We start from the raw sequence: 25,592 nt of genomic DNA on the forward strand, positions 1-25,592 counted from the left end.
TCAAAATGCTATTGTGAAGATTAGCACCCGTCAAGAAAAGGCTGACAACTAGCCCAATACATGCGATCTGTATTTACAGTAAGTATATAGTTCTCAGTGTTCACCAAAGCTGAAAACTTTTTTTTTTTTCCCCACAAATATAAACAAACTGATGCAATTAAATTATCCGACAAGCTCAAGAGCTTCAGTGTTCTCTCTGCAGTCCACATTGAGAGGGGCTATAAATGCCGGAAGAGAAGCAATGTAAAATGTCTTAAAGTGCTCGGTGTATGGCCATGGTTTCTGTTTTTACAAATTAATTTGCTAGCTTTCTACTCCTACAATGCAAGAAGAATTATCTTAAGATAAATAAAATGCTTCTTCCTTTATGGATTATTTACAGTAACACAGGTCTCAAAATCAAGCAGTGAAAGACTGAAAAAAAAAAAAAGCAGCATAATGGCAAACAGTGAAAAAAAAAAATAGCCTGAAATGACTGGCAATATTTCATTCTGCAAAATCTCCTCAAAACAAGTCATCTCATTAGACAGAGATATATAAATACACTAGTCCGAACATTTTAAAAGAATGTTAAATAAGTGACTATGTGGGAGGCATTGCACACGATGCAACTAAAGCATGGGTAGGTTTCTTAAAGGAGAAATCTCTGGCACTGGAGATTTCTGGATAACTCTTCTTAATTAACCGAATCAGGCAAATAAGTGTTTATTCATTTCAGAAAAGATCTGTGAAAATGTACAGCCTCATGTTTTTTTTGGACTGACACTAAATAAAAACCAGCAGTGATACTTCAGTGGTTGCAAGGTTGTCGCTTTGCCCAGTCTTGAGTGAAACTTTGTCCCAGTCACATAAAAGTTTTTTTCCCTGCTTTGCGCAGCCAGGACTCCGAGCTGAGCTGGGCTCCTTCTTCTGGCAGCTATAATCTTAACTGTCTTACAACGCTAAAAAAGAATAAATGATTTCACCAAAACCCCCAATATTGTTGTGTTATATTTGTTAACACTGCTTAAAGAACAGCACTGAGCTTTCCCACACACCACCAAATATATATACGTCTCTCAGGACTCACACTTAAATCTCAGACTACAATTTGCCTTACAAATAAAAGCAGTGGAATCATTATTTTAGCGGGGGGGAGGGGGGAGAGAGAGGGGGTGGGAAAGGGAGGGGAGTGGGGCGGTGGAAAGAGTAATTTTCAGAGGAAAGAAAACACAAAAGAGCAATATGAGGGTTACTCTGCAAGAAAATTCCTCTATCCACTTAATCAAATTTTTTTCCACCCAGCTCAATAGGAAAAAAAAAAAAAGAAAGCCTGCCACACAATCCAAACTATTCTCTCCAGTAAATTGTAATCACAGTTTTCTGACCACAAGGTGGAAAAAAACAGGAGCCTTGAAACCATGAAAAGGCCTCTTCCAGTTTTGGGGCAGCGAGGAGGAGAAGGAAGATGCTGAATGCCCAGGATTTGCTCTGCCCTGCCCTTTCCATAGAACTTTAGTGCCATCTATTGAAAACGTACTGAATAGGGAAGAGGGAAAGGATGCCTATTGATTTGGTATAAAAATAAGACGTTTACTTGTTAAGGGTTTTTTGGTTTATTAATACTCCCATGATGACTACTGTTCTGTGGTCATCTGATAGCAACAAATATTTTCTATACGGTATACATGCCCCATAAAGAAATGAGACATTGCCTAAAACATTGAATACAATCATCATACAGATTTTATATATATATACACATACACATTTACCAAGAATGTAAGTCTAAAGCTACCTATTATCTAAAGGAACAAAAATGAGAAGGCTTTAACGGAAAGGAAAAATAGCGTGGAAGCACTGCTGTAAATAGAACGTACTGGAAACAGTAAAAATAATTAAGGCACCTCGTAAAGACCTTAGTATTAAAGAACAGGGTATGTAGACATGCAGATATAATTACCTTCTTTAAGAAACTGTGAGTGGATGACAAATATAAGAAAACAGCAGATCGCTGCTCCTGCTAGTGCCCATAAAGCTTTCAAGAGCTGCATCTCGGTCTGAAACTCAGTAAATACCCAGAAAGTCACACAATGAATTTCCACAGCGATGCATCAACGCTTCCCTCTTGTGCGCCAGGCGCGGCGGCTCCCGGCAGGGACCCACACTCCCGAGCAGGGCGGGCGAGCCCGGGGGCTGCGGAGGAGGGGCCGGGGGCTTCACACCCCGCGCGGGGGCAGCGGCAGCGGCAGCGCCGGGCTCCTCTCGCCGTGGCGGCCGGCGCGGGGCCCCATGAATCAGCGCTCCGTCTCGGCGGGAGCCGCGCCGAGCCGCGGAGGCCGGCAGCGCCGGGGCCGGGTTGCGCAACAGCGCCCGCTGCGCGGCGGGGGGCGCGGGGCCGGGGCCGCCGCCGCCGCCGCCCGCTCAGGGCGCGCCGCCGCCGGGCGGCGCGGGGCGTGCGGGGGCCGGGCCCACCCCGCCGAGGCTCCGCGGGAGCCGCTGCAGCATCGCCGGGCTGCGGGAGCCGCTCGCTCTCTCTCCTTCGCTCGCTCGTCGGGCCGCCGCTCCGCCGCTCGCTGCCACGGCTCGGGGAGGAGAGAGCGAGCGGGGAGGGGAGGGAGCGGGGGGAGGGAGGGATCTCTCTTTACTGCAACTTCTCCCGGCTGGCGGCAATTTGTTGCACCCCCCTTCCTCCTCCTTCTCCTCCTCCTCCTCCTCCCCCGGCTGGGAGATCCTCTCTGGTGCGGGGAGGGGGGGGAGCGGGAAGGGGGGGCGGCTCAGTTCATCCCGCCATCCCCGACAAACGCAGACCCGCTCGGGGGCTCTTGCAAAGACCGCCGGCCTCCCCTCGGGATCGCACCTCCGCTGCCGGAGCTCCGGGAGCTCCCCCGGGCGCCGCGGCCGGCCCCGCTCCTTCGCCCGCCGCCCGCCCGCGGGGCCGACCCCGTCCCGGCGCCGCTCCTCCGCGGTGGCACCGCGGAGCGCCCTGCGAACAGCTGCGCCGGGCTACGGCGACAGCGCTCTCAGTCTACAGGTTGATGCCTCCGTTGCAGCCATCCCCACGGAAAACAAGAACGCAAATGAAAGAATGCCATAAATCAAAAAAAAAAAAAAAAAGAAAAAGAAAAAGACCAAGGCTGAGATTTTGCTGCCGCCCTCCCGCTCCCGGGGAAGGACCGAGCCGCCGCGGCCGGCTGCCGTAGAGAAGCCGGGCGGGGGGAGCGGTGGGGGGGAGGAGGGGAGCGCGGGAAGGCTAGAGAGATGCTGCGATGCGGAGCCGCTCCGCGGGGGCTGAGCGCTCGACCGCGCCGTTGTGGGACGCGCTGCAGCCCGGGACGGGGGCAGAGACGCCGCAGCGCTCCGCAACCGGCAGCCGCGGGGGCCGCCCCGACGGACGGGAGCTGCCCGGTAAGGGCATCGAGCTCCGCGGTGCGGGGGCAGGGGGAACAGCTACGCGCTGCCTGCTGCGCGAATTTGGGCGGCGGAGGGGGTTGCCCGGGTCGGGCTGCCGGCCGGGTGCCCTGCGGACGCGGTGCGGCTCCGTGCCTATGGCGTTCAAGCACCGCCGCTTTGCCCCGCGCAACTTCCGCGACGCGAGCCTGTCCGGCACCGCGGGCTGGCGGGGAGAAAACCCGAGTGCCGCGGGGAGGAGGGCGGAGCGCGGCCGGCGGCGGGAGCGCTGCCCGGGGACAGGAGGGTAAAGCGCAGGAGGCCGGGCCGGGGCAGGTGCGGTTCGCAGCACCGCGGGGGCCTGCGGGCGGGAGGCGGCCGCAGCGCCGGGCGGCCTTGGCGACACGGGGCGACACGGCACGGCACGGCACGGCACGGCGGCGGGTCCTCCCCTTCGTGCAGCTCCGCGACGAGCTGAAAGTTGGCGTAGTCCTCGGGGCTGGCTGTGGATTTACTGCGCTCCGTCAGCAATAGATGGTAACGCACCGGAGGCCCACGCCTTACCCCCGTTTATCCGGGATAGACATGAAAGCGCACCCACAGTTTTGAGGACATAAACCCAGTAAGGCAATACTTGCACGCTAAGAGCTTTGTTTTCATAGTTCTTTGGTTAGAGGTTTGCATTGCTTTTTTTTAAATACTTAATATTTAATTATTTTCTTAATTTGAAGAAGAAAAAAAAAAGAAAAAGAAAAAGAAAAAAAAAAGAGGGTTTCCAGCTGCTTGAAAGGACAGTTTAATAAAAGACCAGTATTTTCTTTGGGCAAACATCTCCCTTGTTGTTGACGATGTGTGTTAAGTTCATCCCTGTGCTTTTTGGGTTTTTGCTGATAGCGCAGAAAAACATTAAAAACAACTATCTTTTGAATTTTAAACTTCACACAAATCCCTATAAACCCATTTATTGCATTTACCGTATTTGAAGATTACAGCCATGCAATGTTAAAGCAATGTCATAGCTACACTAGAGATATTCCACTGTAAATCTTTCATTCGGAAATGTACACTTTGGTGAGAAATTGGCCATGCTTGGGAGCAGTTCAAGTTGGGTTTTGTTTGTTTATTTGTCTTCTGGGTGAAAGAAAAAAAGTGTCAAGTAGCTAAAGAAAATGCACACATTTTATACTTAAGCAAACATAAAAAAAGCGCCCTGACATAGCAGCTTTTAAATCCACAAATAAGTGGATTTTGAAAGTGTCTTAAACTTAAGAGTTTATGCTGTCCAGGATAAGCAGTAGGTGTCTTTCAGTTTGAACATCCTAAGTTTGGAGAGGAAGCCCTATGCAAAATTTTACACATTACTTTCTTTTTGACTAAAAAGCATGTGAAGACCCACTGTCAATGGGTCAAAATCCCCAAATTGTTTGCCCCTTTTGAGGTGCAAGATGATTGCCCTTCTCCCATTTTAAAGTAGTCATACTTCTTTGAGCTTCTGAATTAGATGAATACTCCTGGGCTTCCATGGGCTTTGGGTCAGACCCTTTTGTAAGCGAGACATCAGAATGCGGCACTGTGCTTCCCGGCCACAGGGGAGTCACTCTACATGCACACTAGTGTAAGTGGGAGCAAAATCTGGTTCAGCGCTCACACTGTACAGAGATATTTAGTCTCATAGCAACAAGGGATTCCAGAAGAGTTCCCATTTGAGAGGACAGTGGTACCTGGCAACGCCACTTGCTGTACTAAATATGGTTCAGTGTGTTTTCTGTATTTTCTAAATAGCTTTGGACCTTTCAAATAGGGTGAGTCCTATTCAGAAACATCCATCTTCAATTTCTTCACCTGTCACCTGCATAAAGATTTATAAAATATTAAAGATATCTCAAGTTACCAGTGTAGTCTTCTCTGGAAGACTTTTCTGAAAAAATTCCACTGACAAAAATTTGCCCCAGTCTTTCAGCCTATTAAGAATTGCATCCCCAACTGATGAAATAATACCCATCGAACAACTTATAAGCTGCTTAGGCCAAGAGAGGTTTACAGAACTGTCTCACTGTGAATGTTCAGGTTTTTGCCGGAGCTCTAACCCCACACATGTCCAGCAATATAGAGGCTGTTGTCCCAGCAGTAGCTCCTGCCAGGGAGCTCCACAGGAACTCTCCCAGTTGTGTTTTAATGTTAAAGGAGAGATGCTCGGCACCTGAAAGCTGGTAAAGGATCATGATGGCCTTGGAAGACATTTCCAATACAGGACAGTTGCAGCTGGGAAAAGTAGTGAGGAAGTGAGGAATGCGTTTTCCTGATGGTCAAGGAGCAGAAGCAAATGTGTATGAGATATAAGTTTTTCTGAGTTCTTACGGGAAAACACCACAAAAACAAAGAGCATAATTTCCAAATGTCTGCTCTTTTTTTTGGAAATACAGCTCATTTGTTCTTTTCACCAAAACTTCAATCAAGCTCTACAGAATTACTAAAACTGGAACGCTGTAGCAAAGACAGCAGCCTTTGCTCAATTCTAGAGCTTTAAAAATATTACCTATACTCTGCATTTAATTCTGTGGAAAGATTCTCCCAAACTTAAGATTTATTCTTCACTATTGAGGTATTTTATAAATAAAAACATGCAAAAATTCCTGGAACACAATCATGTCCAGATTGCAGTCTATGTACCTGTATGTAAGTCCCTAGTATTTTCAGTTGTGTCAAACGCCTTTTGCATAATTATTTTATTCCTGTTCATGCAATAAACCCCGAAATTATGCACGGCCAATGCAGATCTAAATGCAGTAGCACAAGAGATGACGTTAGCCCATTTTCATTAATGAATTTGGAAACTACTACTGGCTTTGAATCACAAAAAAATAGAGCAGACGATATCTATTATTAGGTTATCTAGACTAAACCTTTGCCAATGCCCACTGGATTTCATTTTTGTTACTTTTGAGTTACTCAGGCAATAGTCTGTCACCACTCACCGGAGGCGATTATTCCAGCCCAGTGGTTCTCTCAGCTGGAATGTTTCTCCTGATGCTAAGTTTAACATTTTATTTTGTTGAAATTCACCCAGTTCATCTTTCACATATGCCTGAAGTGGCATTATAAATCTTTTTCCATTTTGAATCTAACCAAAATAGATGGTATATTGAATATACAGTAATGAATACAGATGGATATATTTCCACCAATTAGTTTTTGCAACCTTTAAATATTTTTTCCCACTGTTCTCTGCATGCCTATGTCCGGTTCACATTTCTTTGCTACTGGGCTAGTCACAACTACAGTAGTCCTCAAAATTTTATCACAGATCTTCAGCTGATGCTGGTCACGTGCCACTGGAGTAGAAATTAATCTCTAAAGAGATTAGCTCTGTTAATCCCTAGTTAGTGACATGATGCAGCCACCATAAGAACTACAAATACACATCTGTTTAACCATCTAAAAGTTTCACTTTGTTTTTCCTTGACTCAACCAATTAGGTGATATGCTAATATATCTTTAATAATCTTTGACAGACCAAAGCCTGTTTCCAGTTCTTTCTCATAGTGGCAGATTCATAAGAGGGATAGCACAGCCTAGATATTTCAGAATAACCAATGTGCGATTTCCTTGTCACAGTGCATCATGTCTGCTTAGAACTTCTGAAGTATTTTTCTTTTTAAGTCATGGTTTTTTCCTTTGGATTTTTAGTTGTACTATTTTGCTGTTCTTGTCTTCTTCCTACCATCTTAGTGACTTTCTATTCAGGTGTGATTTTCTTCCTCTTTTCTGTTTCTAGAGAAAGAACTATGCCAGCAGTTCATGTCGTGTGGACGGTTGCCCATTGCGAACTCATTGCACTTTCTCCCACACGGCAGTCACTGGTTGGTAATAGCTTTTGGCCACTACTGATAAAAGTTGTATAGGAGCTGCCTAAGAAGAAGTGAAAGGTTCTGGAAGACCACTCTGATGCCTTGAACCACTGGTAAATTCCCCCAAAACACTAATCTGAAGTGACACAATACACCAATCACAGATACAATGGAATGTACAGTCAAAGTATGTTACCATGGTCCTCCTTCCATGTTGTACTCATGGATCACCTTCAACATAGCTGCTTATCAAGCAATCTCCCCTTATATAATTTAAATCTTTGAACAGCTCAGTTCTGAAATGTTGGTTTTGTCCTCTTACATTTTACCTTATACATTCAACCTGTTACAGGGAGCACCTAGCTTTGCAGTAGCTGCTCTGACACATTTAACAGCACAATTATAGATGACTTGGTAACCACCCATTGACTAAAAATAACCTAGCAACTGAAGACACACTTAGGTATTTATACTTAGATATCCCAGAGGAACCCTTCACAGCTCCTGTAGCTGGGGAAAACATATGTATCTCACCAAATGCAGTAAGCTAGGAATCCTCAGGGGTGGGGGCGGGGGGACATAGGGGAAGCGATAACATTGCACAGCTGAAAGATTTCCCAGACAACACTCTGCCAGCTAATCCAACCCTTATCCAACTAGCTCTGCAATTAAGGTTCCCTACTGAGAACAATGAGAGCATTATGACCTGGGGAATTTTCTAAATAGAAAAACCCCAACGCATCTGGGATTACAATATTTAGAGCCTTAAAAAATACAGCTCCTACACTGGTGGTAGTTGCAACCAGTACAGATCCAAAGGAACTAGTGCCAGTAAGCATATGAGAAAATACATGAGCTGTAATGAATGAGCTGCCAATGAGGAGGGATCCAGGGCAGCATATCCTGTGTGAAGAACCTGCAGTACTGAAACTCATTCTTGCCTTCCAGAGTATGGATTAGGTTTTTTTATATGACATGTACCAAGTTTTCACTCAGCCTGTTCAGGAAGAAATATTTTAATGTCTGAAGAAAGAGATATCTAAATGATATCATTAAATTTCTGTGATACATGATTACATATGCTATGGCTGCCTATGAATAGTTTTCTATATTTGAGGGGAAAAAGAAACTCAGTATTAAATTGACAGAATGACACATGTCTTAAGGGAGAACTTGTAATACTACAGTGTCTATCTGCGCATCCTTTCCTACTCCCAATTTTTTCTGGTTTGTTTATGGCCTTCATCTATTCTTGTTTTCAAAATACACCTTCATTCAGCTAAAAAGACGTGAATAGGTAGCAATTTACATCCAGGAAAACTACTAATCTCAAAGAGAGAGTTTACAAGGTCTCAAGGGCCTTTCTACCCGCCTCCAGTTGCAAGATTATTACCTTGAAATGATAATGAAGTGTTCAAAGTCAGGTTGGATGGGGCTTTGAGCAACCTGATCTAGTGAAAGATGTCCCTACCCACGGCAGAGGGCTTGGACTAGATGGTCTTTGAAGGTCCCTTCCAACCCAAACTATTCTGTGATTCTGAGTTTATGATAATTCAGAGGGAGCATAAAACTAGTGAAACTCACAATTAAGACCAGTGGGCAAGGTATAGGCTTGAATGTCCTAGTGATTATAGGACTATTCACAACAATCACAATGAAATTAAGAGGGCTTATCCTCTTATTTTTATCTTTTAATACATTTTAAGATAATTTGAATTTTTTAACACTTCTCAAAATAAAATTGTTTACTCCTTTTTTAGAAAAAGGATTTGTATTATAGCCAGGATGATTAAACAAATGAAATTAATGGAGTTTAGTTATGGTCCACAGTTTCCAGCATCAATTCCTGAGGGTCTATCCTAAATGCACAGAACTAAAATGCTGTAACATGCAGTGAGTAAGTTCTTAATTGAAAATGAAACCCATGGAGAAAGCCATGCTGAATTAGCAGTGACTCTATGTGTCAAGTCACAGCAAACCTTTATCGAATGGCCGATAGCAGCGTTGTACAGAAAAGTTTATAAGCTAATATATTTGCGGCGGTCGTTGCTTCCTCCCACCTTAGTGGAGGGGGAAAATAAATAAAAAAAATCCAAATTCTACAGGAGAGTATTCTACTGTACAAACTCATACTCACTGGCAACTTTACCGATAAGCTCTTTGACCTATAGCTTGAACTTTAAGCGGAGAACTTACTTTACATTTATTAAACTGTTGACTTTCCACCTCAAAACCTGGGTATCACAAAAATTGATCAGGAGCTGAAACCAGGCCACAATGGACACTTGTAATTGTCTCCATTAGTGATTCTTACTGTAGTAAGTAGGAAAGGGAGCTGCAACAAAAACGGAGCATATCCAGAACAAACCAGGCACCTCCACAGTTAGTTAGAACAGGTTCTGAACATATGACGAAAAGTCAATGACTGCCTCTGTAATATTTGAGCACGTTGTGTGATATTACTGAGGGAAGCAGTACTCTTTGGTTGCTAATAAGCTAGTGGAGGGGAAACAAATACTTTTCAGACAAATGGTAAGTGCAGATGCTTTAAAAATTATTCAAGACCTCAAATAAACAGTTGAAAATTGTTACATGCACAAAAAGAACAATTATTACATTTTAAGTATAAATTAAAATGGGTTTACCACTATGGCACTTTTTCTTTTTAACCTGAAAACTCATGTTTTCAAATGATCTATGCCTGTATCAGACTGTGACATTAAAGGAGGCCCAGAATTTTACATATATTAAACTACTTCTGGGTCTGTGTTCAGGACTTCATTTCTAAATCTTGAATAAGTAAAGGAGAAAGTGGTTTTTAAATTTAAAATCTTAAATCTTAGAAGACAAACTTGTTTGTTATTCTGAAATAGAAACCAATAATTTTACAAGCCATTCATGTATAATATAGTCCACTAGTTCCTGGTAAAGGAAAAAAAGTATCAGCCAGTCTCTAGCTTTTATTAGGTATGGCCAGTTAATACTAAATAGTGTAAGACATATTCTATTTGGTATGATGAAAATGGATTACTGCAAGCTAATCTAAGATTTATTACTGGACTCTGTGGAATTAACACACTGGAGGCCCATCTATGAATACCTAGGGTGGGATAATGGCTGGAACTGCAGATTAATACAACCTTCCCTTGCCTCGCAACCTATTCATTATTTACTTGTCTGTTTTTGTGGGAATTTTATTTCTTCTATTTACCAGATATATCAGGCAGCCTAAAGCTTACAACAGTTAATGAAGTAGCAGCTTTTCACAAAACTTTCTATGAAAAGCATATTTTAAAAGGAAAAGAACCTCTTTGGTTTTGTTTTGAATTATACTGTTCTAATAGGAACCATTTATCTGCATGCTTGCATTGTTTTAAAATAGAAAACTTTAATTAAAACATGAAATGGAGCATCTAAGATTTCGGCATTTAACAAAAAGGCCAGATATTAAAATAGTACCCTTGGCACATGGGGCAGTGACAGTGCACAGCCTGAACTAACTTTTGGAAAAATCCTGGAGACATTGTAGCTGATTCAGCTGGATTTTGGCTAGATAAAACATTACAAAGAGCGTTACACAAACATTGTAAGAGATAGAACATCCTTCTCTACAGCAGAATAACCACTCTCCCCAGACACTGCTTAACCTTAAACAGAGAAGGAGCGAAGCGGATCATGAACCCTTCTTTGTGCCAGCTCCTGGGAGGTTTTAGCATCACCCCTGTGCTGGACTGTCCTGATCATCACACTCATCAGCAGACTTTTGAACAAGAGACAGAAAGCTTTCGCTGATTTCTTCACTTAATGCACACTCAGTGAAAGCCCCGCACCAACACCCCATGTCTATACTGTCCGTCATGCACAGATTCAAGTTCAGTAGCCCATACGCTTTTAATTGCCTGTGTCCATGTATGAAAGGGAAGATGAGACATGATAACTAATTGCTCCTGACTGAGGAAGAGTGTATAAGGTAATATGTAGATAGTAGAGATGATCCAGGAATAACAGCTTGAATGCAAGTTTTAGTCTTAAACTAGCATATTGGTTAAGCCATGCCTGCAGAAACAGCCTTAAAGTCACAGAGCAAATCTAAGTATGGTTTACCTCACTGGTATACTAATATAATGGTAATATTATGACATTACATTAGTATAATATTATACATTGAATGGCTACTATGGTAAAAGTAGACATATCAGAAGTGGGTAATGATGAATTAAAGGTTTTATGTATGAATTACCACATACAGATTAGATATTGTATTTAATTTTTTTAAACTACTTGTTACCTTTTTTTTTTTTACCAAAAAAATGTTCAATTGGTTTTGTTTAACATTTCAGAGGAAACTGGTATAGTCTATTCTGTCAGTATACACAGAATAATAGGTCAGTAACACAGTTTATAAACTATACGCTCTCAATCCATGCCATAGTGCTTTGAGAATGCGTCAACACTCAGTGATTTCCTTACCCAGCTCAAAAGCATCTTGGAAGCACCCCGGGCAATGTCTCATATACAGCCATTGAGGGTTATCCGCTCCAAAATAGCTCTTATAATCTGAATGGAAGAACCATAAATGATTCAATTGAAATCACTTCTGAAAATGCAAAAGGAAATGAACACAGAATAAACTACAACATTAGGGGGTCTAGCAGCCCACACACCTGAAGATTTAGAATTTAAGACTTTGGTGTTTCCCCTTACAATCAACTTACTCTATGTAACAACTACTTTAAGATGCTGAGAACAGTATTCATAAAATTGTCCAGTGATTTTAGAAGAGTTTTTGGTATCATTTCAGATATAAGGTAACCAAACACATCCAACTGCATCTGAATTAACTGAAAGGTAAAAGAGTCTCTCTCCCTTGTCTCCTTCTGTCTTTGAAAGAGGTTAAGTATTCATATCTTCCCTATAAAGAAGATATAATATAGTACATAGCACTTATCTAGTTATAGCCTTCATAGTAAAACTGTGTTAAATAAAAACTTAAAATCTAATGCCACCAGATGTTGGATCCACAAACAGCTTACTTTGTGTTTGTTTTTCGTTTTTTGGTTTTTTTGTTTGTTTGGTTTGGTTTGGGTTTTTGTTTGTTTGTTTGTTTGTTTTTTTTTAACTTTGTGCAGAAACAATGCCAGAAAAAAAATCTTTCTCTTTACAGGAAACTAATGGAATTCTATAAAACCAGAACAAACCAAACTCCCCAAACACATGCCAATTAGTTTAAGAAATGAGGGACTAGCAAAAGACAGTATACTAGCTAGAATAATTGTTATGGTTAAAAAGGATATTTTAGATTTATTTTGAATGCCAACCACATTTTGTATTGTTTTCTTCTCTTTGCCTATACATAACAGATTATTTTTTTCTTCCATTAGGAGCCATTAGGTTTTAAAATTTATTTTTTTTCAAAATCACTTTAGAACAATATAGAGGAGATATGAGAAGCAGGTGTGTATTTCATGTAGTAAACTGAAATATCAAATAGTATGAGCAAGATAACATCTAATTGTATATTAAGTGTAGCCTGAGGGATCAGCAAGGGAGAAGTTATTCTGTTGGTGTAAACATGTGCAACTGGCATCAATTCTAAACACATGCCGTAGGTATGAAGGTGTTTATCAATAATGTTGTCCTATCAAAGCAGATAGAATCAGTATATGAACAATGACCTCCTACTATGAGAAATAGCTACAATTTGCTTTTCCATAAAGAAAAGGCTTTACCCCTTCCAGATTGTGGACCCTGCTGCTTCTCATACAGAAAAACATCCGCAAGAAGGCAGTCATTAAAACAGAGTAATGCAACTGTGATAGCTTGAGTTGGTTTAACTGTTTTCTTTTCCTTTTCCAGTTATGCTGCTGAAGACACATATCTTCCTTTTGACAGACACAACATAGGATAAAAATTTTTTAACAGAAATTTGGATTTTCCACTGTTTGTGGTGCTCACCTTTTTTAATTGGCTGGCTATCAGATCTGAGTTTTGTAAACAGGTGTCTTTTTGGTTTTTTAACTGTTTTTTTTCAATCTATATTAATCTCTATAATCCCAATTATTTTTTTGTGTGATGCATACAGTGTGTCAAAGAGGATTAGTTTGACACAAAGTGTAAAATATTTCCTGGTTTTTAAGAAGATAAAAGTAATCCTTTGAGTTACATTTTTTCCTGAATATTTTGGTAGAGATTTTGTTGTCACTGCAGTAGCCTACTATGAAAATATATTTGTACAGGAAATTTCTGGTAATGAAGGATTTTACTTAAAGAATGCCTAATAAACAGAAGCATGAATAAACTAAAAGTTGAAAAGACATGTTATGTTATAAAACAACTGAGAGAAAATAACGTTTCATTAACATTTGTTAATGAAGCTTCCTCTCCTTGACTTTATCGATACTTTTTTATTCAATCCTGAATCAAGTTATATTATAAAATTTGGAATTCCGATTAAATATCTCCTAATACAGGCCCTGTATTTACTGACAAACTGAAAGAAAAGATGGCTGTACTGGGTCTCTGGCTAAACCCAGAAAACAGGATACAGTACATGAGGTTGGGAACAGCCTGATGGTTGTGAATCCAAGTAAAGATTAGGAGTTGATGCTTGTGCCTCCTTTTGTAGTAAGTTTGTACAACACTGCAATAGTGTACTTTACTTCTGTCTTTCATTTTTAGTTCTTCTGTCCAGAGTAGCATATGTTATATATGCATAGAGATAATATCAACTCCATTCAATCTTCACTACTCACAGAGAGGAAAAAAAAAAAAAAAGACACAGTTCTCTTCTCCTGCATTGTGAGGAAAGTCTAAGCGTAGCTTAACACAATATTCATCTTGAGAAGCACTTCCACTATCACTCTTATGGGAACTTTATTAAAAGCAACCATATTCAGTACATATTCAAACAGCAATAACGGAGGGACGGACTTCACAGCAAACAAGCAATCTCATGAAGGCCAGAACAAATGAGGCTTGTTCTCTTGTATGTTTACAGCTTGTAATTGACTGCAAGCTTTGATTTCCTACAGTTGTCTATTTCTTAAGACCATGTCAGTTCCCTACATTTAATACAGTAGGAGAAGACATAGTATTTATTCCCACCATTGGGACATTTATAGGGTCTCTGTCTTCTAATGATCACCTACTTTCATAAACATTTTGAAACTTCGATACTTCTGTCTCTCTGAGAAATTTGAACTCAGCCCCCAAATAAAAACATTTTACGTGGAAGCACAAAAGATATCTTGTTTCCTGAGCCCTCTTCACTGTCCTCAGGGTGTGCTCACACTCTTCCAAATCTCTTACTTCCCTAATTTGTCTGCTGGCACTAGTTTCTACAAACAAAACCAAAACAAGCCATAAGAAAACAAAACCTGTTATGAAGTCTTTGCGCACCTACTCTCCTAGGTTGGAAATCTCTCACTGACAAGTCCTCAACAAAGGCCTTGGGAATATTGAATTTTTTATTTTTTCTCTTCTCCTTGGTGCTAATGCTCTGAGCCCCATATTCAGATTTTAATACTGTACAGCACTCAGCCAGGGAAATTATCAAATCAAATTACAGTGTCTTACCAATTTACCTCCCATCAGCTCTAAAGCAATACCTTGTTAACCTGCTGTAACTGTGTTGTGTGTCTGAACTGAACACGTATGAGTGAAGGTTATTTCAGAAAGAAAGGACAGACTGAAAGAGCAGCTTTTATCCACAAGGAAAAAAATAGGGTAGACATTTAAGCAAACTGTTTAACTTTAAAGACAATTAGGCAATGGAATGACTTGCCTGAGGAGGTAGTTTAGACAATGTAATGAGAAGTGCTTAAAATAGAATAAACTATTTGCGAGACAGATACAGATGTAAATAATCCTCCATGTTTTGAACTAGATGAATCAGGAGAGGTATCTTTTCTGTTCAAATGACTGACTATAAAAATTCTATTCTCTTTCCTTGGGAACAGCTTTCAAACTTATGACTGTTTACACCTGTTCTGAATACTAAAGTGAAACTGCACTCCAAAAGACAGTTTAACCTCACTGTATCATTATAAAGCAGATTTATTCATAACAAGCATCTATGAAAAACTTCCAGCAAAAAAGTCCTTAGTCAGGGAGATGCACATTGTTGCAAAAATGGATTGTTTCTCTAAGTGCTTATATGGCCCCATCGCTATAGTATCCAAGAGCCTTACAAACACTAATGAATGTATTCTCACAACACCCCTGGGAGATAGAGATAGTATTATTAGCTAATGCACAAAGAGTGGCTTGTCCAAAGTCACACAGAAAGTCTGTGGCACAGCCAAGACTCAAAACTGTGATTTCCTGCCCACTGCCGTAACCATGACTATATTCTCCTGTCCATATACAGCATTTCAAAATATGTTACATATAACCTCAGATCTTTACACAATAAGCCTTTCTGCTCAGCTGTAGATCCAACCGCTACTTAATAAATAAAAATAACTTTGTTTATCGGGAAGCTTCATTATGGCAACAAATTTACAGGTTACTGAAACAATGACAGTTATATGGGCCATAACTGGTTCTGATATACGAGAGCAGTGAAAGAGAATTCCCTGATCGTCACATTCAGAACAGGAGGCATCATATCCAGAACCTGATTTCGATACCAAAATATTTTCCTTCAGATAACGTAAAGTGTTACATTATACAGAGCAGTCTGGTTTTGAGAAAAAAGGGAAGAAAAAAAAAAAAAAAAGAAAAGAAAAGAAAAGCTAGCTGTATTCCCTACATAGTTCCTTTTGGATAAACTATTTCTGTAATAAGACATATACAGTATTTTCCATTTTAATGAGTTCAAATCTGGAGGGATAACTGCAGTAAGTGTATTCACCCCTTAATATCAGAGGACAGAATGTGGCTTACAAACTTAATATTATAATCATGAAAATAAATTATATTTATAAATATATATAGTTTTGCAGTCATTTAGATTCATTTTAATGAATTCAGAGATCTGATCAAATGATAACAGGATCCTTCTGAATCAGGAACACAGCAACTTGTCTTTCATTTTGGCAGTGGGGAGCATAGGCATTACAGTTTTCCTCAAATGCTAAATAATTAAAAGAAAAAATACAACTGCAAAAGAGAAAAAGACAACTGAATAAATAATGAAGAAGGGTAGGAAGGTGTAGTAGTTCACAAAGTGAATAATGATCAAAAAAATACAATATTGTTGCAACAAAGTGAAGTATAATTTTGGAATTCATTGACAGAAACAAAAGACAAGGTAAGTAGTGTCTTCTGAACTTCATTCCTGAAGTTCCAACAACAGCACTTTTCTCAGTTTTTGGCTTCATGTTTTAGGAAAGATGTAGATAAATTAGACCTGGTTTTAATTAGAGCTACCAGCATAGCAAAGGGGATTTACATCAGATTCTAATTGAAAACAGCCCAGCTATCAGGACAGTTAAATGATGGACCAGGTTATCATTGATGGGGAATCCACATCTCAACATGTGTTCAAGAGCAAGTTAAATAAATATCCATGAGGGGTGATCCTAATTCACATAAGAAGATGGACTCGATTGTGTCCTCAGATCCATTTCAGTCTAACATCCATATTTTATCACTGTACAAATAGTACAAACAGCTATTCAGATCACTTCAAGAACCCCTGCTCTAGAATCCCTTATTCCCTCCTTTTTCTCTCCCCCACCTCTTTCTCTCTTACTCTCCCTCTTTTCCCTTTTCTTTCTTCTTCCTTCCCTTCTCTCTCCCCCTTTCAGTCTTTCTCTCTTTCATCCCTCATCCTTTCATCCCTCCCTCTCTGTTCTTTCTATATGCTTCTAAATTGATACATCCTTAGTTGGACTGAAAATTCCTTAGGTGTCTACCTTTAGCACCCTTAGCATGTTAAGGAACATCCTATTCTCAGGGACCAGATATCTGTTCCCTATAAGACTACATAAAGATCCAAATTTAGATAAAATGTGATTTAAATTCCTATCATACCTTCACTACAGGACCGGAAAACTGCAATGACTGGGTACTTCTGGGTAATTTTTATTATCATTTTTATTACCACCGAGTAATAGAAAAATTATGAAGATAGACTGTACATTAGCAAAATTATCAGATTAGAGAAACAGAGACTCTCATTATTAAAGAGCCTAGGTGCTCAGTTAGGTTGCAGGAATAGCTTTTAATTTTCTCTGATTCTCCCAAGCCCAGGGCAAGTTTTTTTTTGCCTGTTCCTGTAAGCTACCTGCTTACATGCAAAAACATACTCTGATCCAATATGATGAGTATAGATCGTTCTCTTTCATAAAAGCCAAACAAATGTCACATGAAAGACAGCAAACTGGTGTCCTGTACTATCACTTTGTCTCCTATCATTTCTTTTGAGACTGTTGAAACCGGGACTGGATGATGATAACGGGAATTGCACTCAAATAAAAGAATAATAGTTCCTAGTTCCAGGTGGGATGCAGTGTTTAAACAGTCAAACAGGACTGGAGGAAATGTTTCTAAGCTAGGGCTGAAGGAAAAATTTAAACTTGGAGCACCCTCTTGAACATATAATCCCCACTGGGACTGCTTTGTGAAAATGAGATTAAGCTATATTATCTGGCTTGAACAGGTTACTGTATTCTTCATCCTACTTTGTCCCCAGAGATAGACAGGTGATTGGGAGAAACTATTCAGTTATCTGAAATTATACAAAAGCCATAATAATATCAACAAGTGTATTTTCACGATGTGAAATGACAGCCTACACAACAGTCACTAAGGAGCAGTATGGGCCCTTATACAAACAAATTAATATTCACTGAAGTACAGTTTATTAAAATGGCTATATTTATGTGCTTTTTAGAAGTTACTGTATAAAGGATTCACTAAAAAAGTGCACCATTTGACAAGTCTAGAAGTGCACACATGGAGCAAAGTCAAGGAGAAAATGAACCTTTGCCTAGAATGTGGAGGAACCCACAGGATGCTTTGCAGAAAATCTGGAAAGAAAGACTACTGAAGCTAAAAGCGGGTACCAGAGAGCCCACTTACAAGATGTTAGCAAGGGCTCTCTGCTGTGAAGTTTGTGGAGTGCCTGGCCAAACACTAATGAAGAAAGCCACAGGAATCCCATACTGGAAACTGAAAGTTAAGGCTGTTAAATATGAACATATGGAGGTAGGCAAGCTGTAGGAGTCCCAGCTAGTTGTGATCGTTTAGACAATAGCACTTGTTGTTCCTCACAGGAAGATGATATCAACAAAAGGTGTCTCGGAATTGTGACAGTCAGTTAAAATGAATGGCTTCACTTAAAATGGACAACTGCCATCTACATAACCAAGAAAGGGAATGGTGAGGATTCAGTGAACAAAAAAATCATAAAGCATTACTTGACATTTGGTTATGAGCAGAATTGTGATAATTTTACCAGGAGCTAACAGATTGCCAAAACAGAGAGAGGTAAGATCTTAGAGACTGGCAGAAGTAAAGCAAATTCATTCTCTCTTGTGAAAGGTCTGACTTTCTTTGCCTGCATTAATCATGGAATCATAGAATCATAGAATCATCCAGGTCGGAAGAGACCCTTGGGATCATCGAGTCCAACCATCTACCCTACACTACAAAGTTCTTCCCTATGTCATATCCCCCAACACCATATCTAAAAGTCTCTTAAACACATCCAGGGATGGTGACTCAACTACCTCCCTGGGCAGCCTATTCCAATGCCCGACCACTCTTTCTGTGAAAAATTCTTTCCTAATGTTCAGTCTAAACCTACCCTGCTGGAGCTTGAAGCCATTCCCTCTTGTTCTGTCATTAATTACCTGTGCGAAGAGACCAGCACCAACCTCTCTACAGTGTCCTTTCAAGTAGTTGTAGAGAGTGATGAGGTCTCCTCTCAGCCTCCTCTTCCTCATACTAAACAGTCCCAGCTCCTTCAACCGCTCTTCATATGATTTGTCTTCCAGGCCCTTCACCAGCTTCGTTGCCCTCCTCTGCACTCGCTCCAGCACCTCGATATCTCTCTTGTATTGAGGTGACCAAAACTGGACACAATACTCGAGGTGAGGCCTCACCAGTGCTGAGTACAGGGGCACAATCACCTCCCTACTTCTGCTGGTCACGCTATTTCTAATACAAGCCAGGATGCTGTTGGCTTTCTTGGCCACCTGGGCACACTGCTGGCTCATATTCAGCCGCTTGTCAATTAGAACCCCGATATAATAACCTCCAGTCTAGCAAATGAATTCTAAAAGATAGTCATAAAACTAGTTGTGGGGTGGTTTTTTTGTTAGTTTTGTTTCAGTTTGTTTTGGTTTGTTCTATGTCTGTGCTTGACTATGGGAAGGCACACAGTCTTCTGATTTTCACTCAGAAAAAAAGGGCCCAACGAATGAGAAAAATCTGGGGAATTACTGGTAGCTATCACATAGAAGCTCGAAGTGAAAACATGAGACTGCCTCATGTAGCCTCATTTCACTGGGAAACGCAGATAATTCCCTCTAACATAATAGAATCCTAGAATTACAGAATAGTTGAGGTTAGAAGGAACATCTGGAGATCGTCTAGTCAACTCTCCCTGATCAGAGCAGGGTCAACTGATGATGCAGGTCACTCAGGACTGTTCCTCTATTAGGATGTGGAATACCACAACCTTGGTGAACAACCTGTTCCTGTGCTCAATCACCCTTAGAGATTTTTGTGGGGTTTTCTGTGTTTTGTTTTGTTGTTGTTGGTTTTTTTTTTTTTTTTTAAAAAAAAGAGTTTTCTTATGTTTAAATGGAGTTTCTTGTATTTCAACTGATGCCCACTGTCTCTTGTCCTGTCAAAATAATTTAGGCAAAACAACCAAAGCTTTGGCAAAATGGAAGAAATTAAAGTTGATAGCAAAACTTTATGTAAGTCAAATTGTTGAGTCTTTCTTGAAAGAAAGGATACTTCATATCACATCTAGTATTAATTTCAGTGAATTAAAAAAATTAATTGCACTGTCCCTGGTTAAAGAGTCATAATTATGTTCAGACATATGTGCAGTAATATATGTATAATGACATAGTTCAGTCTGCAGGAAAAAAGTACCATAACAAAATAACTGGTGTTAAACTCAGGAAAATAATGTCTATCCAGCTGTTTCCATGAAGATGGTACTACTATGTCTTGTCACATACACCCTAAGGAAATTAGCAAGTCAGTCACAAGATGGGAACCCATCTGGAATCCAACAGACATAGAACTATGCATCTCGTATTCAAGTGCAAAGAACACAAGCTAAACTATAATGATACAGATTCCAGTGGATGTGGACCAGCAAATAATTCAAATTGAACCCAAGAAGTGGGATAAAGAAATAATGCAATAACATGTCCTTCTTCATGTTACTCTAGTTGCAGTAAAAGCTACACCATATCAGTAAGTGAAATCAAAGAAATTCTCTTAAACCTGCATATAACATATATTTAGATGAAGTTTTATTGTAGTCCACCCAATTTTAATTATAAGCTGGTAGACTTTGGTAAATTAAATCAAATACTGAAGAAATTAACATACATTCAAAAGAAGAAACTGAGCCCATAGTTAAGTCTGAGAACCAAAAAAGTTAGAAATAACCAAGATATTGCAAACTGATGTTGTTGGGCTGGTCATCTCCTTTCTCAGTTAAATTTTGCATTCCTTGTATTTCAGTTATCTCTAGTGTATAGATCTAGTTTTATGATCTTGCCTTTTGTGGTTGCATGAAAAGGTTCAGTATGTGCCAGTAAGAATTTTCATAGAAACGCAAGTGACATGCAACAGTAGGGAGCTCCTGGGAATAGCTAAACTGAAAGATAAAAACACCGTAGTCTGGTCCCTATCTGCTCCCAAACCTACTGCGAGACCACTTGAGAAATGAGGTGAAGATCGTAAGACTTTCCTTTCCTACTTATACTAGAAAAAGAAATATTTTTTAAGCCTGGAATATGCAAGAGTTACATTGTTACAGAATGTCGTATATTTAGTTATGTTGAGTAGGTATAGTAATAGTACACTTCTGTATTAAAACACAAGTTGCAGGACCATCTTAGTTTACCTGTTTCTGATCCTGCCACTAACTCTACGTGAATTCTTGCAATAAGCTAAGTAGATATAGCGTTCTCATTCCAAAACTTTACATAGTATTTATGTGATATGTTCAGTATAAAAACCACATCTACCTGACTGCCTAAGAAGGAGTGCTTTTCAAAACACTGACAAAATCCTGAACTAAGGCAACTAACAGGGTTTGTTACTAAAATTGGAGCTTTAAGGCAACATTTTAAAGACAGTGTCATCGTGGTCCTGCCTCAAACATGACAATTTGATATCTTGCTCATATGCCAGTTCCTAAAAGGCTGATATATTTAAGGGTAACTCTAGATTACATCCTTACCAACAGTAATTAGGAAAAATTTTTAAAGAAATGGGTAGGTGCTCAACTTATGGAAGTAATAACCAAGCTAGTCAAGGATCAGCAATGTTCATTTTTCAGAGAGTTGGAAAATATTGTGTTCTTATAAGATTTTTTTCCTGCTTCTTCTTATTGCACTTATTAAATATACACCTTCCTTTTATTACATATACACCTTCCTTATGAAGTGCATCTGACTTCAAACTGTACCTGCAATCTCTAGCAAAACATAAGTAGTTTCAGCTTTCAAAGCCAATGTGGACAGCTATCCAGGCGTGCTCCACCAAAATAGATAGCTGAGAATGTTACATTTCTTCTAAATATACATCCATTTTATGTTGCTTTTAAAGACTATTTCTTAGGTCTCTCTCTCTGCTTAGCCCAAGGCTTTTAAGTGGCTAGAAGATGAATAAATTAGAGTGCTGTGAAATCTAATCTAGATCTTAGAGTTCTGTAAGTATATTGCATCATTAAGATTTCTTAAATGTACAGCTGGTATTTTGCATACATTCAAGTTTAACTCTGTAATGAGTGGATGTTTTTTGTTTACTTTTTAATATCAGGTAACTGACTGAGTCTGAATTTAGGTAATATATTCCTTTATGGAATGGTCAGGAATTGCAGCATTATCTAAAATTTGAAAAGACAAAGACATGAAACTTTCATTTAGAAGATAATAATTATGACCCATGGAAAACAACCAAGTCACAGGCAATTGGACAAGAGGAAATGACCCCAAGTTGCACCAGGGGAGGTTCAGATTGGATATTAGGAAAAATTTTTATAGTGGAAGGGTTATTAAGCATTGGAATGGGCTGCCCAGGGAAGTGGTTGAGGCACCATCCCTGGAGGTATTTAAAAGACAGGTTGACATAGTGCTTAGTGACATGGTTTAGTGATGTTTTTTATCAGAGTTAGGTTGATGGTTGGACTAGATGATCTTAAAAGTCCCTTCCAACCTAGACAATTCCATGATTAGAAATATTTCAACAACTAATCCTAAATTAATAGTGATATCAACAGAACTGCAACTTTCATTCAGGAATTTCAAATATACAAGGCCTAATTTTGTTCTAAAATCTCCTGCTGACGCTTAAAAGAAGCCCATGGGCCCATTTACTAAGCAGAGAAGCCCTTGGTCACACAAGGTGTGATAGATACTTATTTTAAACATTTTCAGGACAATTTGAGCTCTGACACTGAACATACTGTGAGCCATTTAAGGCCTCAGAGAGAGCTAGTACCAGAGTTAGATTAGAATTCTTTCTGTCCCTGCACATTAAGACATCATTCCTAGTCACTAATTACATCATTTTAGAATTATAATAAAGAAGCCTTCTTTGTCCCTAATAAGCATATCCTCACATTTATATGTGTTCAAGTACTACATTTAGCATATATTTGTTAGAGTATTTCTCACGTTTATCTCCAGAATTAAGTTTTCTTGTTTGAGGGGTTTGTTTGCTTGTCTTCTAAACTGAGAAACATATATATAGCATATGAAAAGTGAAAAGATCAATGGGTTTTTCAAAGCTTGCTCAAAATATGGGAGATTAAATTCCTAATGAATGAGTAAATGGGTATGGAAAATTAGAGCAAAGGGTTAATTATGTGTGTAATTCTGCTGGTTTTGTTTTGTCCAATTAAGGCTTAATAGTTTGAACTTTTCATGACTACTGAGTAACATAACAGATTAAAATCGTATTGCATGACATCCCAAAACGAGAGATTTGCAGGGAAGCTAAGCGAAAATATCACATCACGCTATAAATTAATGTGACAAATTTAAAAAAAAAAAAAAAAGAGAGAGAGAGAAAGAGAAACATAACAATATATCACAACTCCTCTGTTGAAAGTAGGCGCGTGACATTTCTTTGTCATGCGGCTGTCCAGCAGTCACTGTGGCCTGCTGCTGGCACTGGTGATGCTCACTTGAGCATAGGGCGGGATCTGGCACACTTGAGCATAGGGCGGGATCTGGCACACTGAAATCCCCCTGAGAGTTTGGGAATGTTATGCAAGTGCCAGAAGTCTTCGAGAAGAACAGCAAGTGAAAGGGAAAGAAAATCCAAAAAAGACTGAGTGGGAAGGAAACAGTGAGGGAAGACACAGAAATACGGGGAAAGAAAGTCAATGAGGATCTAAACATCAGAGGCAGAAGTGAAAATTAGAAGTAACTCTCCCCATCTCCTTGGCATTTCTCACTCCAACGGCATCCATGGCTCTGTTTTGCAGAGGTGGAAGCCGAGGCAGCGGGTGGCTGCTGCAGGAGGGAAAAGCCTGAGGCAGAGAAGGGCAGGCTCGGGGGAGCTGGCACTGCCATGGAGGGGTGCCTGCTGAGGAGGAGGCTTCCTCTCCTAAGGAGAAAACATTTAAAGGAAGGATTTTATCACAGCCATCCTAAAGGACAGGTTTGCACGACCTCAGAGGATGTAAGGTATTCCATAAGGAAGAAGAACAATACAAGTAATTGTTTATAATCAATAATATTTATTATAAATGCACTTTTAAAATCTTTTAACTGATAATTTCTATATAATGATTACAGCCTCGTCATCGCTACCCCCCTCGCCCACAGGTTACTATTGAAGCACCGCTTCGGAGCGCTGCCGTGAGCTGTCCGTTCAGCACCACAACCTACCACATCACTAGCAACTGTTGCGCTACTTAAACTCCTCCAATTAACTCCAGCAGTTAATCACCTTATGAAATAAGAAGAGTCTTTCCATAGTTTTCAGATTCTAGAGAAATAGGCTTAAAAGATACAAGTTAAACTGTTCAAACTGAGATCTGAGTTACATATATGTAAAAGTAGTCATTTACAATAAACTAGAAACACTGATAATTTTAAAAACCACTGTTTTTACAGGACACAACAAAGAAATCCCTTTAAAACCATGTATTTGATAAGTCTATATGTGTTTGAAAACCCTGACAGAGTTGCAAAGCAAGAAATCATTTCAGCTTAACAGCTGAGCATGCATAATAGAATTCCTTTAGACAACCAACCAATTATACCAAACCCCACGTTATAAAAATTCATTGTTTATATAGGTGATAAGTGTAGATTTTCCTTCCAAAAGTTTAAGTGTCTATGTGACAGAAAATTCCTACTCTGTAAGCACCAATAAGATCATCTGCAGCAACAACTTTGACATCCTGCAGGGATGTGGTTCTTAGTGAATAGAAGAAAATGGAAAAAATATTCTTAGACTGTAAATATACTACTTTTTTTCCCTTCTTTTTTTTTTTTTTTTTTTTTTTCCTTTGGTCAACTATACACATACATGACAAGAAGAGATTAAAAAGTCTAGGTTTAAAACCAGTATTAACTCCACAATAAGACTATATCTTAACCATAGAAATAGTTCCAAAGTTATTGCCTTCTTCTGTTGAATGTTCCTACCTATAAACACTCCTCCTGTAAATTTCATGTGTAACTGAAGTGTAATAGTTAGGAAGAAATTATGTTTACTGCCTGTTGATATAATGAAGAGATTGTTCATGACGGAAAGTTCAGAACTCCACCTTGTGGTGATAATTTTAACTGTTTGCTGAAAACAAGTGGGGAGAAGAAAAGGAACGCTGAGATGAAGCCAGGGGAAGAAGGAGAAATTCAGGTCTGAACTATGGTGAGTAAATTCGGTTTAGGTTCATTTGGGAAAGCTTGCAAATTCACTTCAGACATGTGAGGCAAAGGAAAACCATAGATTTTTTTTTTTTCTTTATTTTGGGAACAAATTTGCAGAACAACGTAATGTGTAATATTCACTGCTAAAATAGATAGGCTTTCATCACCGCTCTACTCTTTCTGTCAAGTCAAATGACTGAAAGTTAGCACATACCTATATTAACAGTGACCACTCTAGGGGTTCCTTTAACTTTCTTCTAGGAACAAAAGCATTCTGCTGGACTTGAATTGTTTAAGGAAAACCAGACTGACCATCTCCTACCACAGACTGCAATAAATAGCA

At 39.8% G+C, this 25,592-nt stretch overlaps 1 protein-coding gene across 1 annotated transcript in view; it reads right to left on the bottom strand.

Moving 5' to 3' along the window:
• Window positions 1-25,592, bottom strand: part of TAFA5 (TAFA chemokine like family member 5) — a 357,620-nt gene that overhangs the window by 236,826 nt on the left and 95,202 nt on the right. Inside the window, exon 2 of the mRNA XM_074168592.1 lies at window positions 11,688-11,774. Within this exon, the coding sequence (XP_074024693.1) occupies window positions 11,688-11,774 (87 nt within the window). The remainder of the gene's footprint in view (window positions 1-11,687; window positions 11,775-25,592) is intronic.

Source organism: Numenius arquata, chromosome 2 (assembly GCF_964106895.1).
Source record: "Numenius arquata chromosome 2, bNumArq3.hap1.1, whole genome shotgun sequence".
Taxonomy (NCBI): Eukaryota; Metazoa; Chordata; class Aves; order Charadriiformes; family Scolopacidae; genus Numenius; species Numenius arquata.